The sequence below is a fragment of the Coregonus lavaretus genome (genome assembly GCF_964263955.1).
Source record: "Coregonus lavaretus genome assembly, contig: HAP1_SCAFFOLD_407, whole genome shotgun sequence".
In the NCBI taxonomy this organism is placed as follows: domain Eukaryota; kingdom Metazoa; phylum Chordata; class Actinopteri; order Salmoniformes; family Salmonidae; genus Coregonus; species Coregonus lavaretus.
In genome coordinates this window covers 387,927-410,000 of record NW_028159120.1, presented here as the reverse complement: position 1 = coordinate 410,000, position 22,074 = coordinate 387,927, and the positions used below count along the sequence as shown (strand labels likewise).

The 22,074-nt window shown below is 46.6% G+C and overlaps 1 protein-coding gene across 1 annotated transcript in view; it reads left to right on the top strand.

Annotated features, from left to right (window-relative positions):
* LOC311123262 (DNA polymerase theta-like) overlaps positions 1 to 22,074 on the top strand; it is a gene marked incomplete at its 5' end in the record, with an annotated part of 100,144 nt that overhangs the window by 11,757 nt on the left and 66,313 nt on the right. Inside the window, 2 exons of the mRNA XM_084197518.1 lie at positions 13,832 to 13,974; positions 19,326 to 19,739. Of these exons, the coding sequence (XP_084053644.1) occupies positions 13,832 to 13,974; positions 19,326 to 19,739 (557 nt within the window). The remainder of the gene's footprint in view (positions 1 to 13,831; positions 13,975 to 19,325; positions 19,740 to 22,074) is intronic.

Here is a 22,074-nt window from a genome sequence, read left to right as displayed (position 1 = left end):
CACCATCATTAATTTGCCGATGACACAACAGTGGTAGGCCTGAAAACCGACAACGACGAAACAGCCTATAGGGAGGAGGTCAGAGACCTGGCCGTGTGGTGCCAGGACAACAACCTCTCCCTCAACGTGATCAAGACAAAGGAGCTGATCGTTGACTACAGGGAAAAAAAAGAGGACTGAGCACGCCCCCATTCTCATCGACGGGGCTGTAGTGGAATAGGTGGAGAGCTTCAAGTTCCTTGGTGTCCACATCACAATCAAACTTACATGGTCCAAGCACACCAAGACAGTCGTGAAGAGGGCACAACAAAACCTATTCCCCCTCAGGAGACTGAAAAGATTTGGCATGGGTGGTCAGATCCTCAAAAGGTTTTACAGCTGCACCATCGAGAGCATCCTGACTGGTTACATCACTGCCTGGTATGGCAACTACTCAGCCTCTGACCGTAAGGCACTACAGAGGGTAGTGCGTACGGCCCAGTACATCACTTGGGCCAAGCTTCCTGCCATCCAGGACCTATACCAGGCGGTGTCAGAAGAAGGCCCTAAAAATGGTCAAAGACTCCAGCCACCCTAGTCATAGACTGTTCTCTCTGCTATCGCCCGGCAAGCGGTACCGGAGTGCCAAGTCTAGGTCCAAAAGGCTTCTTAACAGCTTCTACCCCCAAGCCATAAGACTCCTGGACATCTAATCAAATGGCTACCCAGACTATTTGCATTATTATCTATGCATAGTCACTTTAACTCTACCTACAATGGGGAGAACAAGTATTTGATACACTGCCGATTTTGCAGGTTTTCCTACTTACAAAGCATGTAGAGGTCTGTAATTTTTATCATAGGTACACTTCAACTGAAATCCAGAAAATCACATTGTATGATTTTTAAGTAATTAATTTGCATTTTATTGCATGACATAAGTATTTGATACATCAGAAAAGCAGAACTTAATATTTGGTACAGAAACCTTTGTTTGCAATTACAGAGATCATACGTTTCCTGTAGGTCTTGACCAGGTTTGCACACACTGCAGCAGGGATTTTGTCCCACTCCTCCATACAGACCTTCTCCAGATCCTTCAGGTTTCGGGGCTGTCGCTGGGCAATACGGACTTTCAGCTCCCTCCAAAGATTTTCTATTGGGTTCAGGTCTGGAGACTGGCTAGGCCACTCCAGGACCTTGAGATGCTTCTTACGGAGCCACTCCTTAGTTGCCCTGGCTGTGTGTTTCGGGTCGTTGTCATGCTGGAAGACCCAGCCACGACCCATCTTCAATGCTCTTACTGAGGGAAGGAGGTTGTTGGCCAGGATCTCGCGATACATGGCCCCATCCATCCTCCCCTCAATACGGTGCAGTCGTCCTGTCCCCTTTGCAGAAAAGCATCCCCAAAGAATGATGTTTCCACCTCCATGCTTCACGGTTGGGATGGTGTTCTTGGGGTTGTACTCATCCTTCTTCTTCCTCCAAACACGGCGAGTGGAGTTTAGACCAAAAAGCTCTATTTTTGTCTCATCAGACCACATGACCTTCTCCCAGCTTTACACCACTCCAGCCGACACTTGGCATTGCTCATGGTGATCTTAGGCTTGTGTGCGGCTGTTCGGTCATGGAAACCCATTTCATGAAGCTCCCGACGAACAGTTATTGTGCTGACGTTGCTTCCAGAGGCAGTTTGGAACTCGGTAGTGAGTATTGAGTACATTTTGTTACATTACAGCCTTATTCTAAAATGTATAAAGAATAAACAGATACCTTATTTACATAAGTATTCAGACCATTTGCTATGAGACACGAAATTGAGCTCAGGTGCATCCTGTTTCCATTGATCGTCCTTGAGATGTTTCTACAACTTGATTGGAGTCCACCTGTTGTAAATTCAATAGATTGGACATGATTTGGAAAGTCACACACCTGTCTATATAAGGTCCCACAGATGACAGTGCATGTCAGAGCAAAAACCAAGCCATGAGGTCGAAGGAATTGTCTGTAGAGCTCCGAGACAGGATTGTGTCGAGGCACAGATCTGGGGAAGGGCACCAAAAAATATCTGCAGCATTGAAGGTCCCCAAGAACACAGTGGCCTCCACCATTCTTAAATGGAAGATGTTTGGAACCACCAAGACACTTCCTAGAGCTGGCTGCCTGGCCAAACTTAGCAATCGGGGGAGAAGGGCCTTGGTCAGGGAGGTGACCAAGAACCCGATGGTCACTCTGACAGAGCTCCAGAGTTCCTCTGTGGAGATGGGAGAACCTTCCAGAAGGACAACCATCTCTGCAGCACTCCACCAATCAGGCATTTATGGTAGAGTGGCCAGACGGAAGCCACTCCTCAGTAAAAGGCACATGACAGCCCGCTTGGAGTTTGCCAAAAGGCACCTAAAGACAATGACCATGAGAAACAAGATTTTCTGGTCTGATGAAACCAAGATTGAACTCTTTTGACCTGAATGCCGAGCATCACGTCTGGAGGAATCCTGGCACCGTCCCTACGGTGAAGCATGGTGGTGGCAGCATCATGCTGTGGGGATGTTTTTCAGCGACAGGGACTGGAAGACTAGTCAGGATCGAGGGAAAGATGAACGGAGCAAAGTACAGAGAGATTCTTGATGAAAACCTGCTCCAGAGCGCTCAGGACCTCAGACTGGGGCGAAGGTTCACCTTCCAACAGGACAACGACCCTAAGCACATAGCCAAGACAACGCAGGAATGGCTTCGGGACAAGTCTCTGAATGTCCATGAGTGGCCAAGCCAGAGCCAGGACTTGAACCCGATCGAACATCTCTGGAGAGACCTGAAAATAGCTGTGCAGTGACTCTCCCCATCCAACCTGACAGAGCTTGAGAGGATCTGCAGAGAAGAATGGGAGTAATTCCCCAAATGCAGGTGTGCCACCAGGCCCCCCAGTACATTTATATCTATCAATTAGGGAGTTTGATGCTGAGCAGATATCTTACTGCTTTCTGCCAAACCTGGTCTGATATCGCAAAGAAGATTTGTCCTGTCCCTTTTGGGATTTAGATAATCAAACAGTATTTTGGGGACTGCAGATTACCGGTGTTGAGCTGTTTTTACGCACCAATAATCTGTGTTCTCTTTTGTTGATATCACCGTTGGTGACGGTCTGTTCATTACAGCCAAAAGCTGTTTGTAGTGAGTCTCTTATAGAACGTCTGATCAATCAGTTGCCTGAGTACTTCAGTCTTATAGACAGTTGTTATGCACAGTAACAACGCCTCCCTTGTCCGCTGGGAGGATGACTAAATATCATTCAGGAGATTTAAGGGCTTGTTTTTCAGAGCAGGTAAAGTTATTCCTGACATTTCCTATTGCCTCTAGCTTGGATATGTCTTTGCACAGCCACAACTGGGCCAATATAATGTTTGTAGATAGAGCCCTAAACACAGTTTCAGATGCAACGTGGATTAGTAGTGGAAACACGTTGCAGTCCTGATATTCAGGCTGAGTAGCTCCGTAATACGTATGTGGATTATTAGTGGAAACACGTTGCAGTCCTGATATTCAGGCTGAGTAGCTCCGTAATACGTATGTGGATTAGTAGTGGAAACACGTTGCAGTCCTGATATTCAGGCTGAGTAGCTCCGTAATACGTATGTGGATTAGTAGTGGAAACACGTTGCAGTCCTGATATTCAGGCTGAGTAGCTCCGTAATACGTATGTGGATTAGTAGTGGAAACACGTTGCAGTCCTGATATTCAGGCTGAGTAGCTCCGTAATACGTATGTGGATTAGTAGTGGAAACACGTTGCAGTCCTGATATTCAGGCTGAGTAGCTCCGTAATACGTATGTGGATTAGTAGTGGAAACACGTTGCAGTCCTGATATTCAGGCTGAGTAGCTCCGTAATACGTATGTGGATTAGTAGTGGAAACACGTTGCAGTCCTGATATTCAGGCTGAGTAGCTCCGTAATACGTATGTGGATTAGTAGTGGAAACACGTTGCAGTCCTGATATTCAGGCTGAGTAGCTCCGTAATACGTATGTGGATTAGTAGTGGAAACACGTTGCAGTCCTGATATTCAGGCTGAGTAGCTCCGTAATACGTATGTGGATTAGTAGTGGAAACACGTTGCAGTCCTGATATTCAGGCTGAGTAGCTCCGTAATACGTATGTGGATTAGTAGTGGAAACACGTTGCAGTCCTGATATTCAGGCTGAGTAGCTCCGTAATACGTATGTGGATTAGTAGTGGAAACACGTTGCAGTCCTGATATTCAGGCTGAGTAGCTCCGTAATACGTATGTGGATTAGTAGTGGAAACACGTTGCAGTCCTGATATTCAGGCTGAGTAGCTCCGTAATACGTATGTGGATTAGTAGTGGAAACACGTTGCAGTCCTGATATTCAGGCTGAGTAGCTCCGTAATACGTATGTGGATTAGTAGTGGAAACACGTTGCAGTCCTGATATTCAGGCTGAGTAGCTCCGTAATACGTATGTGGATTAGTAGTGGAAACACGTTGCAGTCCTGATATTCAGGCTGAGTAGCTCCGTAATACGTATGTGGATTAGTAGTGGAAACACGTTGCAGTCCTGATATTCAGGCTGAGTAGCTCCGTAATACGTATGTGGATTAGTAGTGGAAACACGTTGCAGTCCTGATATTCAGGCTGAGTAGCTCCGTAATACGTATGTGGATTAGTAGTGGAAACACGTTGCAGTCCTGATATTCAGGCTGAGTAGCTCCGTAATACGTATGTGGATTAGTAGTGGAAACACGTTGCAGTCCTGATATTCAGGCTGAGTAGCTCCGTAATACGTATGTGGATTAGTAGTGGAAACACGTTGCAGTCCTGATATTCAGGCTGAGTAGCTCCGTAATACGTATGTGGATTAGTAGTGGAAACACGTTGCAGTCCTGATATTCAGGCTGAGTAGCTCCGTAATACGTATGTGGATTAGTAGTGGAAACACGTTGCAGTCCTGATATTCAGGCTGAGTAGCTCCGTAATACGTATGTGGATTAGTAGTGGAAACACGTTGCAGTCCTGATATTCAGGCTGAGTAGCTCCGTAATACGTATGTGGATTAGTAGTGGAAACACGTTGCAGTCCTGATATTCAGGCTGAGTAGCTCCGTAATACGTATGTGGATTAGTAGTGGAAACACGTTGCAGTCCTGATATTCAGGCTGAGTAGCTCCGTAATACGTATGTGGATTAGTAGTGGAAACACGTTGCAGTCCTGATATTCAGGCTGAGTAGCTCCGTAATACGTATGTGGATTAGTAGTGGAAACACGTTGCAGTCCTGATATTCAGGCTGAGTAGCTCCGTAATACGTATGTGGATTAGTAGTGGAAACACGTTGCAGTCCTGATATTCAGGCTGAGTAGCTCCGTAATACGTATGTGGATTAGTAGTGGAAACACGTTGCAGTCCTGATATTCAGGCTGAGTAGCTCCGTAATACGTATGTGGATTAGTAGTGGAAACACGTTGCAGTCCTGATATTCAGGCTGAGTAGCTCCGTAATACGTATGTGGATTAGTAGTGGAAACACGTTGCAGTCCTGATATTCAGGCTGAGTAGCTCCGTAATACGTATGTGGATTAGTAGTGGAAACACGTTGCAGTCCTGATATTCAGGCTGAGTAGCTCCGTAATACGTATGTGGATTAGTAGTGGAAACACGTTGCAGTCCTGATATTCAGGCTGAGTAGCTCCGTAATACGTATGTGGATTAGTAGTGGAAACACGTTGCAGTCCTGATATTCAGGCTGAGTAGCTCCGTAATACGTATGTGGATTAGTAGTGGAAACACGTTGCAGTCCTGATATTCAGGCTGAGTAGCTCCGTAATACGTATGTGGATTAGTAGTGGAAACACGTTGCAGTCCTGATATTCAGGCTGAGTAGCTCCGTAATACGTATGTGGATTAGTAGTGGAAACACGTTGCAGTCCTGATATTCAGGCTGAGTAGCTCCGTAATACGTATGTGGATTAGTAGTGGAAACACGTTGCAGTCCTGATATTCAGGCTGAGTAGCTCCGTAATACGTATGTGGATTAGTAGTGGAAACACGTTGCAGTCCTGATATTCAGGCTGAGTAGCTCCGTAATACGTATGTGGATTAGTAGTGGAAACACGTTGCAGTCCTGATATTCAGGCTGAGTAGCTCCGTAATACGTATGTGGATTAGTAGTGGAAACACGTTGCAGTCCTGATATTCAGGCTGAGTAGCTCCGTAATACGTATGTGGATTAGTAGTGGAAACACGTTGCAGTCCTGATATTCAGGCTGAGTAGCTCCGTAATACGTATGTGGATTAGTAGTGGAAACACGTTGCAGTCCTGATATTCAGGCTGAGTAGCTCCGTAATACGTATGTGGATTAGTAGTGGAAACACGTTGCAGTCCTGATATTCAGGCTGAGTAGCTCCGTAATACGTATGTGGATTAGTAGTGGAAACACGTTGCAGTCCTGATATTCAGGCTGAGTAGCTCCGTAATACGTATGTGGATTAGTAGTGGAAACACGTTGCAGTCCTGATATTCAGGCTGAGTAGCTCCGTAATACGTATGTGGATTAGTAGTGGAAACACGTTGCAGTCCTGATATTCAGGCTGAGTAGCTCCGTAATACGTATGTGGATTAGTAGTGGAAACACGTTGCAGTCCTGATATTCAGGCTGAGTAGCTCCGTAATACGTATGTGGATTAGTAGTGGAAACACGTTGCAGTCCTGATATTCAGGCTGAGTAGCTCCGTAATACGTATGTGGATTAGTAGTGGAAACACGTTGCAGTCCTGATATTCAGGCTGAGTAGCTCCGTAATACGTATGTGGATTAGTAGTGGAAACACGTTGCAGTCCTGATATTCAGGCTGAGTAGCTCCGTAATACGTATGTGGATTAGTAGTGGAAACACGTTGCAGTCCTGATATTCAGGCTGAGTAGCTCCGTAATACGTATGTGGATTAGTAGTGGAAACACGTTGCAGTCCTGATATTCAGGCTGAGTAGCTCCGTAATACGTATGTGGATTAGTAGTGGAAACACGTTGCAGTCCTGATATTCAGGCTGAGTAGCTCCGTAATACGTATGTGGATTAGTAGTGGAAACACGTTGCAGTCCTGATATTCAGGCTGAGTAGCGCCGTAATACGTATGTGGATTAGTAGTGGAAACACGTTGCAGTCCTGATATTCAGGCTGAGTAGCTCCGTAATACGTATGTGGATTAGTAGTGGAAACACGTTGCAGTCCTGATATTCAGGCTGAGTAGCTCCGTAATACGTATGTGGATTAGTAGTGGAAACACGTTGCAGTCCTGATATTCAGGCTGAGTAGCTCCGTAATACGTATGTGGATTAGTAGTGGAAACACGTTGCAGTCCTGATATTCAGGCTGAGTAGCTCCGTAATACGTATGTGGATTAGTAGTGGAAACACGTTGCAGTCCTGATATTCAGGCTGAGTAGCTCCGTAATACGTATGTGGATTAGTAGTGGAAACACGTTGCAGTCCTGATATTCAGGCTGAGTAGCGCCGTAATACGTATGTGGATTAGTAGTGGAAACACGTTGCAGTCCTGATATTCAGGCTGAGTAGCTCCGTAATACGTATGTGGATTAGTAGTGGAAACACGTTGCAGTCCTGATATTCAGGCTGAGTAGCTCCGTAATACGTATGTGGATTAGTAGTGGAAACACGTTGCAGTCCTGATATTCAGGCTGAGTAGCTCCGTAATACGTATGTGGATTAGTAGTGGAAACACGTTGCAGTCCTGATATTCAGGCTGAGTAGCTCCGTAATACGTATGTGGATTAGTAGTGGAAACACGTTGCAGTCCTGATATTCAGGCTGAGTAGCTCCGTAATACGTATGTGGATTAGTAGTGGAAACACGTTGCAGTCCTGATATTCAGGCTGAGTAGCTCCGTAATACGTATGTGGATTAGTAGTGGAAACACGTTGCAGTCCTGATATTCAGGCTGAGTAGCTCCGTAATACGTATGTGGATTAGTAGTGGAAACACGTTGCAGTCCTGATATTCAGGCTGAGTAGCTCCGTAATACGTATGTGGATTAGTAGTGGAAACACGTTGCAGTCCTGATATTCAGGCTGAGTAGCTCCGTAATACGTATGTGGATTAGTAGTGGAAACACGTTGCAGTCCTGATATTCAGGCTGAGTAGCTCCGTAATACGTATGTGGATTAGTAGTGGAAACACGTTGCAGTCCTGATATTCAGGCTGAGTAGCTCCGTAATACGTATGTGGATTAGTAGTGGAAACACGTTGCAGTCCTGATATTCAGGCTGAGTAGCTCCGTAATACGTATGTGGATTAGTAGTGGAAACACGTTGCAGTCCTGATATTCAGGCTGAGTAGCTCCGTAATACGTATGTGGATTAGTAGTGGAAACACGTTGCAGTCCTGATATTCAGGCTGAGTAGCTCCGTAATACGTATGTGGATTAGTAGTGGAAACACGTTGCAGTCCTGATATTCAGGCTGAGTAGCTCCGTAATACGTATGTGGATTAGTAGTGGAAACACGTTGCAGTCCTGATATTCAGGCTGAGTAGCTCCGTAATACGTATGTGGATTAGTAGTGGAAACACGTTGCAGTCCTGATATTCAGGCTGAGTAGCTCCGTAATACGTATGTGGATTAGTAGTGGAAACACGTTGCAGTCCTGATATTCAGGCTGAGTAGCTCCGTAATACGTATGTGGATTAGTAGTGGAAACACGTTGCAGTCCTGATATTCAGGCTGAGTAGCTCCGTAATACGTATGTGGATTAGTAGTGGAAACACGTTGCAGTCCTGATATTCAGGCTGAGTAGCTCCGTAATACGTATGTGGATTAGTAGTGGAAACACGTTGCAGTCCTGATATTCAGGCTGAGTAGCTCCGTAATACGTATGTGGATAGTAGTGGAAACACGTTGCAGTCCTGATATTCAGGCTGAGTAGCTCCGTAATACGTATGTGGATTAGTAGTGGAAACACGTTGCAGTCCTGATATTCAGGCTGAGTAGCTCCGTAATACGTATGTGGATTAGTAGTGGAAACACGTTGCAGTCCTGATATTCAGGCTGAGTAGCTCCGTAATACGTATGTGGATTAGTAGTGGAAACACGTTGCAGTCCTGATATTCAGGCTGAGTAGCTCCGTAATACGTATGTGGATTAGTAGTGGAAACACGTTGCAGTCCTGATATTCAGGCTGAGTAGCTCCGTAATACGTATGTGGATTAGTAGTGGAAACACGTTGCAGTCCTGATATTCAGGCTGAGTAGCTCCGTAATACGTATGTGGATTAGTAGTGGAAACACGTTGCAGTCCTGATATTCAGGCTGAGTAGCTCCGTAATACGTATGTGGATTAGTAGTGGAAACACGTTGCAGTCCTGATATTCAGGCTGAGTAGCTCCGTATACGTATGTGGATTAGTAGTGGAAACACGTTGCAGTCCTGATATTCAGGCTGAGTAGCTCCGTAATACGTATGTGGATTAGTAGTGGAAACACGTTGCAGTCCTGATATTCAGGCTGAGTAGCTCCGTAATACGTATGTGGATTAGTAGTGGAAACACGTTGCAGTCCTGATATTCAGGCTGAGTAGCTCCGTAATACGTATGTGGATTAGTAGTGGAAACACGTTGCAGTCCTGATATTCAGGCTGAGTAGCTCCGTAATACGTATGTGGATTAGTAGTGGAAACACGTTGCAGTCCTGATATTCAGGCTGAGTAGCTCCGTAATACGTATGTGGATTAGTAGTGGAAACACGTTGCAGTCCTGATATTCAGGCTGAGTAGCTCCGTAATACGTATGTGGATTAGTAGTGGAAACACGTTGCAGTCCTGATATTCAGGCTGAGTAGCTCCGTAATACGTATGTGGATTAGTAGTGGAAACACGTTGCAGTCCTGATATTCAGGCTGAGTAGCTCCGTAATACGTATGTGGATTAGTAGTGGAAACACGTTGCAGTCCTGATATTCAGGCTGAGTAGCTCCGTAATACGTATGTGGATTAGTAGTGGAAACACGTTGCAGTCCTGATATTCAGGCTGAGTAGCTCCGTAATACGTATGTGGATTAGTAGTGGAAACACGTTGCAGTCCTGATATTCAGGCTGAGTAGCTCCGTAATACGTATGTGGATTAGTAGTGGAACACGTTGCAGTCCTGATATTCAGGCTGAGTAGCTCCGTAATACGTATGTGGATTAGTAGTGGAAACACGTTGCAGTCCTGATATTCAGGCTGAGTAGCTCCGTAATTCGTATGTGGATTAGTAGTGGAAACACGTTGCAGTCCTGATATTCAGGCTGAGTAGCTCCGTAATACGTATGTGGATTAGTAGTGGAAACACGTTGCAGTCCTGATATTCACGCTGAGTACTCCAGAAATACGTATGTGGATTAGTAGTGGAAACACGTTGCAGTCCTGATATTCCAGGCTGAGTAGCTCCGTAAATAGCTATGTGGATTAGTAGGTGGAAACACGTTGCAGTCCTGATATTCAGGCTGAGTAGCTCCGTAATACGTATGTGGATTAGTAGTGGAAACACGTTGCAGTCCTGATATTCAGGCTGAGTAGCTCCGTAATACGTATGTGGATTAGTAGTGGAAACACGTTGCAGTCCTGATATTCAGGCTGAGTAGCTCCGTAATACGTATGTGGATTAGTAGTGGAAACACGTTGCAGTCCTGATATTCAGGCTGAGTAGCTCCGTAATACGTATGTGGATTAGTAGTGGAAACACGTTGCAGTCCTGATATTCAGGCTGAGTAGCTCCGTAATACGTATGTGGATTAGTAGTGGAAACACGTTGCAGTCCTGATATTCAGGCTGAGTAGCTCCGTAATACGTATGTGGATTAGTAGTGGAAACACGTTGCAGTCCTGATATTCAGGCTGAGTAGCTCCGTAATACGTATGTGGATTAGTAGTGGAAACACGTTGCAGTCCTGATATTCAGGCTGAGTAGCTCCGTAATACGTATGTGGATTAGTAGTGGAAACACGTTGCAGTCCTGATATTCAGGCTGAGTAGCTCCGTAATACGTATGTGGATTAGTAGTGGAAACACGTTGCAGTCCTGATATTCAGGCTGAGTAGCTCCGTAATACGTATGTGGATTAGTAGTGGAAACACGTTGCAGTCCTGATATTCAGGCTGAGTAGCTCCGTAATACGTATGTGGATTAGTAGTGGAAACACGTTGCAGTCCTGATATTCAGGCTGAGTAGCTCCGTAATACGTATGTGGATTAGTAGTGGAAACACGTTGCAGTCCTGATATTCAGGCTGAGTAGCTCCGTAATACGTATGTGGATTAGTAGTGGAAACACGTTGCAGTCCTGATATTCAGGCTGAGTAGCTCCGTAATACGTATGTGGATTAGTAGTGGAAACACGTTGCAGTCCTGATATTCAGGCTGAGTAGCTCCGTAATACGTATGTGGATTAGTAGTGGAAACACGTTGCAGTCCTGATATTCAGGCTGAGTAGCTCCGTAATACGTATGTGGATTAGTAGTGGAAACACGTTGCAGTCCTGATATTCAGGCTGAGTAGCTCCGTAATACGTATGTGGATTAGTAGTGGAAACACGTTGCAGTCCTGATATTCAGGCTGAGTAGCTCCGTAATACGTATGTGGATTAGTAGTGGAAACACGTTGCAGTCCTGATATTCAGGCTGAGTAGCTCCGTAATACGTATGTGGATTAGTAGTGGAAACACGTTGCAGTCCTGATATTCAGGCTGAGTAGCGCCGTAATACGTATGTGGATTAGTAGTGGAAACACGTTGCAGTCCTGATATTCAGGCTGAGTAGCGCCGTAATACGTATGTGGATTAGTAGTGGAAACACGTTACAGTCCTGATATTCAGGCTGAGTAGCTCCGTAATACGTATGTGGATTAGTAGTGGAAACACGTTGCAGTCCTGATATTCAGGCTGAGTAGCTCCGTAATACGTATGTGGATTAGTAGTGGAAACACGTTTCAGTCCTGATATTCAGGCTGAGTAGCTCCGTAATACGTATGTGGATTAGTAGTGGAAACACGTTGCAGTCCTGATATTCAGGCTGAGTAGCTCCGTAATACGTATGTGGATTAGTAGTGGAAACACGTTGCAGTCCTGATATTCAGGCTGAGTAGCTCCGTAATACGTATGTGGATTAGTAGTGGAAACACGTTGCAGTCCTGATATTCAGGCTGAGTAGCTCCGTAATACGTATGTGGATTAGTAGTGGAAACACGTTGCAGTCCTGATATTCAGGCTGAGTAGCTCCGTAATACGTATGTGGATTAGTAGTGGAAACACGTTGCAGTCCTGATATTCAGGCTGAGTAGCGCCGTAATACGTATGTGGATTAGTAGTGGAAACACGTTGCAGTCCTGATATTCAGGCTGAGTAGCTCCGTAATACGTATGTGGATTAGTAGTGGAAACACGTTACAGTCCTGATATTCAGGCTGAGTAGCTCCGTAATACGTATGTGGATTAGTAGTGGAAACACGTTGCAGTCCTGATATTCAGGCTGAGTAGCTCCGTAATACGTATGTGGATTAGTAGTGGAAACACGTTGCAGTCCTGATATTCAGGCTGAGTAGCTCCGTAATACGTATGTGGATTAGTAGTGGAAACACGTTGCAGTCCTGATATTCAGGCTGAGTAGCTCCGTAATACGTATGTGGATTAGTAGTGGAAACACGTTGCAGTCCTGATATTCAGGCTGAGTAGCTCCGTAATACGTATGTGGATTAGTAGTGGAAACACGTTGCAGTCCTGATATTCAGGCTGAGTAGCTCCGTAATACGTATGTGTTATTTTTTTATATATTTTCTGTAAATAGTTCACTAAGGTTTATTGCACCGTACTGGCATCCAACTTGTTTTCTTTCTTCAATCAACAAATAAATAAAAATAGCATAACAGATACTAAGAAATATATTTTAATAGCGTCCACACACTGGGGCAGCTTCATCTCAATGTATTTTTCAATGGGAGTCGACACGGAGGGTGAGGAGGTGAAAGGGATTTAAATGATCTCTGTGGCTGAGGATTGAAAATGTCCCCTCTCCCCCTCTCACCCTCTCCCCCCTCTCACCCTCTCCCCCCTCTCCCCCTCTCCCCCCTCTCACCCTCTCCACCTCTCCCCCCTCTCACCCTCTCCCCCTCTCCCCCCTCTCACCCTCTCCCCCTCTCCCCCCTCTCCACCCTCTCACCCTCTCCCCCCTCTCCCCCCTCCCCCCTCTCCCCCTCCCCCCTCTCACCCTCTCACCCCTCTCCCCCCTCTCACCCTCTCCCCCCTCTCTCCCCTCTCCCCCCCCTCTCCCCCTCACCCTCTCCCCCCTCTCCCCCGTCTCCCCCCTCTCCCCCCTCCCCCCCTCTCCCCCCTCTCCCCCCTCTCACCCTCTCCCCCTCACCCTCTCCCCCCTCTCACCCTCCCCCCCCCCCCCCTCTCTCTCCCCCGTCTCCCCCCTCTCCCCCCTCCCCCCCTCTCCCCCCTCTCACCCTCTCCCCCCTCTCACCCTCACCCCCCTCTCCCCCTCTCCCCCCTCTCACCCTCTCCACCTCTCCCCCCTCTCACCCTCTCCCCCTCTCCCCCCTCTCACCCTCTCCCCCTCTCCACCCTCTCACCCTCTCCCCCCTCTCCCCCCTCTCACCCTCTCACCCCTCTCCCCCCTCTCACCCTCTCCCCCCTCTCTCCCCTCTCCCCCCCTCTCCCCCTCACCCTCTCCCCCCTCTCCCCCGTCTCCCCCCTCTCCCCCCTCTCACCCTCTCCCCCCTCTCCCCCTCACCCTCTCCCCCCTCTCACCCTCTCCCCCCTCTCCCCCTCTCCCCCCTCTCACCCTCTCTCTCTCCTCCCTTTTAGGGGAGAGTGTGTTGGTGTGTAAGGAGGCGGAGCGTCAGAAGGGAGTGTGTCTTCTCCAGGGCGCTCTGCAGCCAATCAGCAGCTGCCTGGTGAAGAGGGAGGGGGAGGGGCTAACCACCAGCATGCTCCGAGCCATCCTGGAGGTACAGTAGTCTGACATCTAACCACTGAACTTCTTTCCTTCTTAATGCATTTGAGCCAATCAGTTGTGTTGTGACAAGGTAGGGTGGGTATACAGATGATAGCCCTATTTGGTAAAAGACCAAGTCCATATTATGGCAAGAACAGCTCAAATAAGCAAAGAGAAATGACAGTCCATCATTACTTTAAGACATGAAGGTCAGTCAATATGGACAATTTCAAGAACTTTGAACGTTTCTTCAAGTACAGTCACAAAAACCATCAATTGCTATGATGAAACTGGCTCTCATGAGGACCGCCACAGGAATGGAAGACCCAGAGTTACCTCTGCTGCAGAGGATAAGTTCATTAGAGTTATCAGCCTCAGAAATTGCAGCCCAAATAAATGCTTCACAGAGTTCAAGTAACAGACACATCTCAACATCAACTGTTCAGAGGAGACTGCGTGAATCAGGCCTTCATGGTCGAATTGCTACAAAGAAACCACTACTAAAGGACACCAATAATAAGAAGAGACTTGCTTGGGCCAAGAAACACGAGCAATGGCGCCGGAGAAGATGGCTGCCGTTTTACAGCCCTCTAACCAATTGTACTATTATGTGTGTTTTTTCGCGTTATTTGTAATTTATTCTGTACATAATGTTTCTGCCATCGTCTCTTATAACCAAAAATAGCTTCTGGATATCAGGACAGCGATTACTCACCTCGTATTGGACAAAGATTTTTTATTCAACGAGTCGGACGCGAAGGATATTCTACAGACACCCGACAAGGCCCAAATCCCCGTCATTCGCATGAGGAAGAGACGGAGATATCTGGGACTTAGGTCGGGGTGCCTTGTAAGAATCCGACGGCGAGCGAGTAAACTGCCGCTCCCATCAATCCTATTAGCCAATCTTCAATCATTGGAAAATAAATTGGATGACCTAAGATTACGGTTATCCTACCAACGGGACATTAAAAACTGTAATATCTTACGTTTCACCGAGTCGTGGCTGAACGACGACATGGATAACATACAGCTAGCGGGCTATACGCTACATCAGCAGGATAGAACGGCACTCTGGTAAGACAAGGGGTGGCGGTCTATGCATATTTGTAAACAACAGCTGGTGCATAAAATCTAATACTAAGGAAGTCTCAAGGTTTTGCTCGCCTGAGGTAGAGTATTCCATGATAAGCTGTAGACCACAGTATTTACCAAGAGAGTTTTCATATATATTTTTCGTAGCTGTCAATCTACCACCACAAACCGATGCTGGCACTAAGACCGCACTCAATGAGCTGTATAAGGCCATAAGTAAACAGGAAAACGCTCATCCAGAGGCAGCGCTCCTAGTGGCCGGGGACTTTAATGCAGGGAAACTTAAATCCGTTTTACCTCATTTCTACCAGCATGTTAAATCTGTGCAACCAGAGGAAAAAAAACTCTAGACCACCTTTACTCCACACACAGAGACGCATACAAAGCTCTCCCTCGCCCTCCATTTGGCAAATCTGACCATAACTCTATCCTCCTGATTCCTGCTTATAAGCAAAAACTAAAGCAGGAAGCACCAGTGACTCGGTTAATAAGGAAGTGGTCAGATGACGCAGATGCTAAGCTACAGGACTGTTTTGCTAGCACAGACTGGAATATGTTCCGGGATTCTTCCGATAGCATTGAGGAGTATACCACATCAGTCACTGGCTTCATCAATAAGTGCATCGATGACGTCGTCCCCACAGTGACTGTACGTACATACCCCAACCAGAAGCCATGGAGTACAGGCAACATCCGCACCGAGCTAAAGCATAGATCTGCCGCTTTCAAGGTGCGGGACTCTAACCTGGACCCTTATAAGAAATCCAGCTATGCCCTCCGACGAACCACCAAACAGGCAAAGCGTCAATACAGGACTAAGATTGAATCGTACTACACCGGCTCCGATGCTCGTCCGATGTGACAGGGCTTGAAAACTATTACAGACTACAAATGGAAGCACAGCCGCGAGCTGCCCAGTGACACAAGCCTACCAGATGAGCTAAATCACTTCTATGCTCGCTTTGAGGAAAGCAACACTGAAGCATGCATGAGAGCATCAGCTGTTCCTGATGACTATGTGATCATGCTCTCAGTAGCCGATGTGAGTAAGACTTTTAAGCAGGTCAACATTCACAAGGCCGCAGGGCCAGACGGATTACCAGGACGTGTACTCTGAGCATGCGCTGACCAACTGGCAAGTGTCTTCACTGACATTTTCAACATGTCCCTGACTGAGTCTGTAATACCAAAATGTTTCAAGCAGACCACCATAGTCCCTATGCCCAAGAACACTAAGATAACCTGCCTAAATGACTACCGACCCGTAGCACTCACGTCTGTAGCCATGAAGTGCTTTGAAAGGCTGGTCATGGCTCACATCAACACCATTAACCCAGTAACCCACTCCAATTTGCATACCGCCCCAACAGATCCACAGATTATGCAATCTCTATTGCACTCCACACTGCCCTTTCACACCTGGACAAGAGGAACACCTAAAGTGAGGGGGAAAAAGTATTTGATCCCCTGCTGATTTTGTACGTTTGCCCACTGACAAAGAAATGATCAGTCTATAATTTTAATGGTAGGTTTATTTGAACAGTGAGAGACAGAATAACAACAAAAAAATCAAGAAAAACGCATGTCAAAAATGTTATAAATTGATTTGCATTTTAATGAGGGAAATAAGTATTTGACCCCCTCTCAATCAGAAAGATTTCTGGCTCCCAGGTGTCTTTTATACAGGTAACGAGCTGAGATTAGGAGCACACTCTTAAAGGGAGTGCTCCTAATCTCAGTTTGTTACCTGTATAAAAGACACCTGTCCACACAAGCACTCAATCAATCAGATTCCAAACTCTTCACCATGGCCAAGACCAAAGAGCTCTCCAAGGATGTCAGGGACAAGATTGTAGACCTACACAAGGCTGGAATGGGCTACAAGACCATCACCAAGCATCTTGGTGAGAAGGTGACAACAGTTGGTGCGTTTATTCGCAAATGGAAGAAACACAAAAGAACTGTCAATCTCCCTCGGCCTGGGGCTCCATGCAAGATCTCACCTCGTGGAGTTGCAATGATCATGAGAACGGTGAGGAATCAGCCCAGAACTACACGGGAGGATCTTGCCAATGATCTGAAGGCAGCTGGGATCATAGTCACCAACAAAACAATTGGTAACACACTACGCCGTGAAGGACTGAAACCCTGCAGCGCCCGCAAGGTCCCCCTGCTTAAGAAAGCACATATACAGGGCCGTCTGAAGTTTGCCAATGAACATCTGAATGATTCAGAGGAGAACTGGGTGAAAGTGTTGTGGTCAGATGAGACCAAAATCGAGCTCTTTGGCATCAACTCAACTCGCCGTGTTTGGAGGAGGAGGAATGCTGCCTATGACCCCAAGAACACCATCCCCACCGTCAAACATGGAGGTGGAAACATTATGCTTTGGGGGTGTTTTTCTGCTAAGGGGACAGGACAACTTCACCGCATCAAAGGGACGATGGACGGGGCCATGTACCGTCAAATCCTGGGTGAGAACCTCCTTCCGTCAGCCAGGGCATTGAAAATGGGTCGTGGATGGGTATTCCAGCATGACAATGACCCAAAACACACGGCCAAGGCAACAAATTAGTGGCTCTAGAAAAAGCACATTAAGGTCCTGGAGTGGCCTAGCCAGTCTCCAGACCTTAATTCCATAGAAAATCTGTGCAGGGAGCTGAAGGTTCGAGTTGCCAAACGTCAGCCTCGAAACCTTAATGACTTGGAGAAGATCTGCAAAGAGGAGTGGGACAAAATCCCTCCTGAGATGTGTGTAAACCTGGTGGCCAACTACAAGAAACGTCTGACCTCTGTGATTGCCAACAAGGGTTTTGCCACCAAGTACTAAGTCATGTTTTGCAGAGGGGTCAAATACTTATTTCCCTCATTAAAATGCAAATCAATTTATAATTTTTTTTACATGCGTTTTTCTGGATTTTTTTGTTGTTATTCTGTCTCTCACTGTTAAAATAAATCTACCATTAAAATTATAGACTGATCATTTCTTTGTCATTGGGCAAACGTACAAAATCAGCAGGGAATCAAATACTTTTTTCCCTCACTGTATGTGAGAATGCTATTCATTGACTACAGCTCAGCGTTCAACACCATAGTGCCCTCAAAGCTCATCACCAAGCTAAGGACCCTGGGACTAAACACCTTCCTCTGCAACTGGATCCTGGACTTCCTGACGGGCTGCCCCCAGGTGGTAAGGGTAGGTAACAACACATCTGCCACGCTGATCCTCAACACGGGGGCCCCTCAGGGGTGCGTGCTCAGTCCCCTCCTGAACTCCCTGTTCACCCATGACTGCATGGCCAGGCATGACTCCAACACCATCATTACGTTTGCCGATGACGCAACAGTGGTAGGCCTGATCACCGACAACGATGAGACAGCCTATAGGGAGGAGGTCAGAGACCTGGCCGTGTGGTGCCAGGATAACAACCTCTCCCTCAACGTGATCAAGACAAGAGGACTGATCACGCCCCCATTCTCATCGACGGGGCTGTAGTGGAACAGGTTGAGAGCTTCAAGTTCCTTGGTGTCCACATCACCAACAAACTATCATGGTCAAACACACCTATTCCCCCTCAGGAGACTGAAATGATTTGGCATGGGTCCTCAGATCCTCAAAAAGTTCTACAGCTGCACCATCGAGAGCATCCTGACTGGTTGCATCACCGCCAGGTATGGCAACTGCTCGGCCTCCGACCGCAAGGCACTACAGAGGGTAGTGCGTACGCCCCAGTACATCACTGGGGCAAAGCTTCCTGCCATCCAGGACCTCTATACCAGGCGGTGTCAGAGGAAGGCCCTCAAAATTGTCAAAGACTCCAGCCACCCTAGTCATAGACTGTTCTCTTTGCTACCGCACGGCAAGCGATACCGGAGCGCCATGTCTAGGTCCAAAAGGCTTCTCAACAGTTTCTACCCCCAAGCCATAAGACTCCTGAACAGCTAATCATGGCTACCTGGACTATTTGCAACACCTTTGTGGTTACTACATGATTCCATATGTGTTATTTCATAGTTTTGATGTCTTCACTATTATTGTACAATGTAGAAAATAGTAAAAAATGAAGAAAAACCCTTGAATGAGTAGGTGTGTTCAAAACTTTTGACTGGTACTGTATACCTGTCTCCTGTCAGATCATCTATATACCTGTCTCCTGTCAGATCATCTATATACCTGTCTCCTGTCAGATCATCTATATACCTGTCTCCTGTCAGATCATCTATATACCTGTCTCCTGTCAGATCATCTATATACCTGTCTCCTGTCAGATCATTGTTGGGGGCGTGGCCAGCTCTCCTCAGGATGTGAGGCTTTATGCTTCCTGTACGCTGCTGGCTGCTGGTGCCCGCTATGACACCACACCAGGGGGCGCCATTACGGAGGGAGGAGGGAGGACTGGAGGAGAGACGGAGGGAGCGACGGGAGGAGAGACGGAGGGAGCGATAGAGGCCTGTGTGGAATGGTTGATTGAGAATGAGTTCATATCTATCCAAAGAGAGGGAGATGGGGGTGAGAGGAAGAGAGGGGGGGCAGGAGGAGAAGAGAGGTACTGCCCCACCCACCTGGGTTCTGCCACACTCTCCTCCTCTCTCTCTCCTCCTGAGGCACTGGGTATCTTCTCAGACCTGCAGAGAGCCATGAAGGGCTTCGTGCTGGACAACGACCTACACACACTCTACCAGGTACCCCCCTCTCTCTCCCTCCAGATAATGCATGTTTGTATCCTCCAGATAACTCCTGTGTTTGTATCCTCCAGATAACTCCTGTGTTTGTATCCTCCAGATAACTCCTGTGTTTGTATCCTCCAGATAACTCCTGTGTTTGTATCCTCCAGATAACTCCTGTATTTGTATCCTCCAGATAACTCATGTGTTTAGTCAGCCACCAATTGTGCAAGTTCTCCCACTTAAAAAGATGAGAGGCCTGTAATTTTCATCATAGGTACACGTCAACTATGACAGACAAAATGAGGAAGAAAATCCAGAAAATCACATTGTAGGATTTTTAATGAATTTATTTGCAAATTATGGTGGAAAATAAGTATTTGGTCACCTACAAACAAGCAAGATTTCTGGCTCTCACAGACCTGTAACTTCTTCTTTAAGAGGCTCCTCTGTCCTCCACTCGTTACCTGTATTAATGGCACCTGTTTGAACTTGTTATCAGTATAAAAGACACCTGTCCACAACCTCAAACAGTCACACTCCAAACTCCACTATGGCCAAGACCAAAGAGCAGTCAAAGGACACCAGAAACAAAATTGTAGACCTGCACCAGGCTGGGAAGACCGAATCTGCAATAGGTAAGCAGCTTGGTTTGAAGAAATCAACTGTGGGAGCAATTATTAGGAAATGGAAGACATACAAGACCACTGATAATCTCCCTCGATCTGGGGCTCCACGCAAGATCTCACCCCGTGGGGTCAAAATGATCACAAGAACGGTGAGCAAAAATGCCAGAACCACACGGGGGGACCTAGTGAATGACCTGCAGAGAGCTGGGACCAAAGTAACAAAGCCTACCATCACTAACACACTACGCCGCCAGGGACTCAAATCCTGCAGTGCCAGACGTGTCCCCCTGCTTAAGCCAGTACATGTCCAGGCCCGTCTGAAGTTTGCTAGAGTGCATTTGGATGCACTCTAGCAAAGAAGAGGATTGGGAGAATGTCATATGGTCAGATGAAACCAAAATAGAACTTTTTGGTAAAAACTCAACTCGTCGTGTTTGGAGGACAAAGAATGCTGAGTTGCATCCAAAGAACACCATACCTACTGTGAAGCATGGGGGTGGAAACATCATGCTTTGGGGCTGTTTTCTGCAAAGGGACCAGGACGACTGATCCGTGTAAAGGAAAGAATGAATGGGGCCATGTATCGTGAGATTTTGAGTGAAAACCTCCTTCCATCAGCAAGGGCATTGAAGATGAAATGTGGCTGGGTCTTTCAGCATGACAATGATCCCAAACACACCGCCCGGGCAACGAAGGAGTGGCTTCGTAAGAAGCATTTCAAGGTCATGGAGTGGCCTAGCCAGTCTCCAGATCTCAACCCCATAGAAAATCTTTGGAGGGAGTTGAAAGTCCGTGTTGCCCAGCGACAGCCCCAAAACATCACTGCTCTAGAGGAGATCTGCATGGAGGAATGGGCCAAAATACCAGCAACAGTGTGTGAAAACCTTGTGAAGAATTACAGAAAACGTTTGACCTCTGTCATTGCCAACAAAGGGTATATAACAATGTATTGAGAAACTTTTGTTATTGACCAAATACTTATTTTCCACCATAATTTGCAAATAAATTCATAAAAAATCCTACAATGTGATTTTCTGGAATTTTTTTCTCATTTTGTCTGTCATAGTTGACGTGTACCTATGATGAAAATTACAGGCCTCTCATCTTTTTAAGTGGGAGAACTTGGACAATTGGTGGCTGACTAAATACTTTTTCCCCCACTGTAACTATGGTGTGTGTGTCCTCCAGATAACTCTGGTGTTTGTGTCCTCCAGATAACTCTGGTGTGTGTGTCCTCCAGATAACTATGGTGTGTGTGTCCTCCAGATAACTCTGGTGTGTGTGTGTCCTCCAGATAACTCTGGTGTGTGTGTCCTCCAGATAACTATGGTGTGTGTATCCTCCAGATAACTCTGGTGTGTGTGTCCTCCAAATAACTCTGGTGTGTGTGTCCTCCAGATAACTCTGGTGTGTGTGTGTCCTCCAGATAACTCTGGTGTGTGTGTGTCCTCCAGATAACTCTGGTGTGTGTGTGTCCTCCAGATAACTCTGGTGTGTGTGTGTCCTCCAGATAACTCTGGTGTGTGTCCTCCAGATAACTCCTGTGTGTGTCCTCCAGATAACTATGGTGTTTGTGTATCCTCCAGATAACTATGGTGTGTGTGTGTCCTCCAGATAACTCTGGTGTGTGTGTGTCCTCCAGATAACTCTGGTGTGTGTGTGTCCTCCAGATAACTGGTGTGTGTGTCCTCCAGATAACTCTGGTGTGTGTGTGTCCTCCAGAT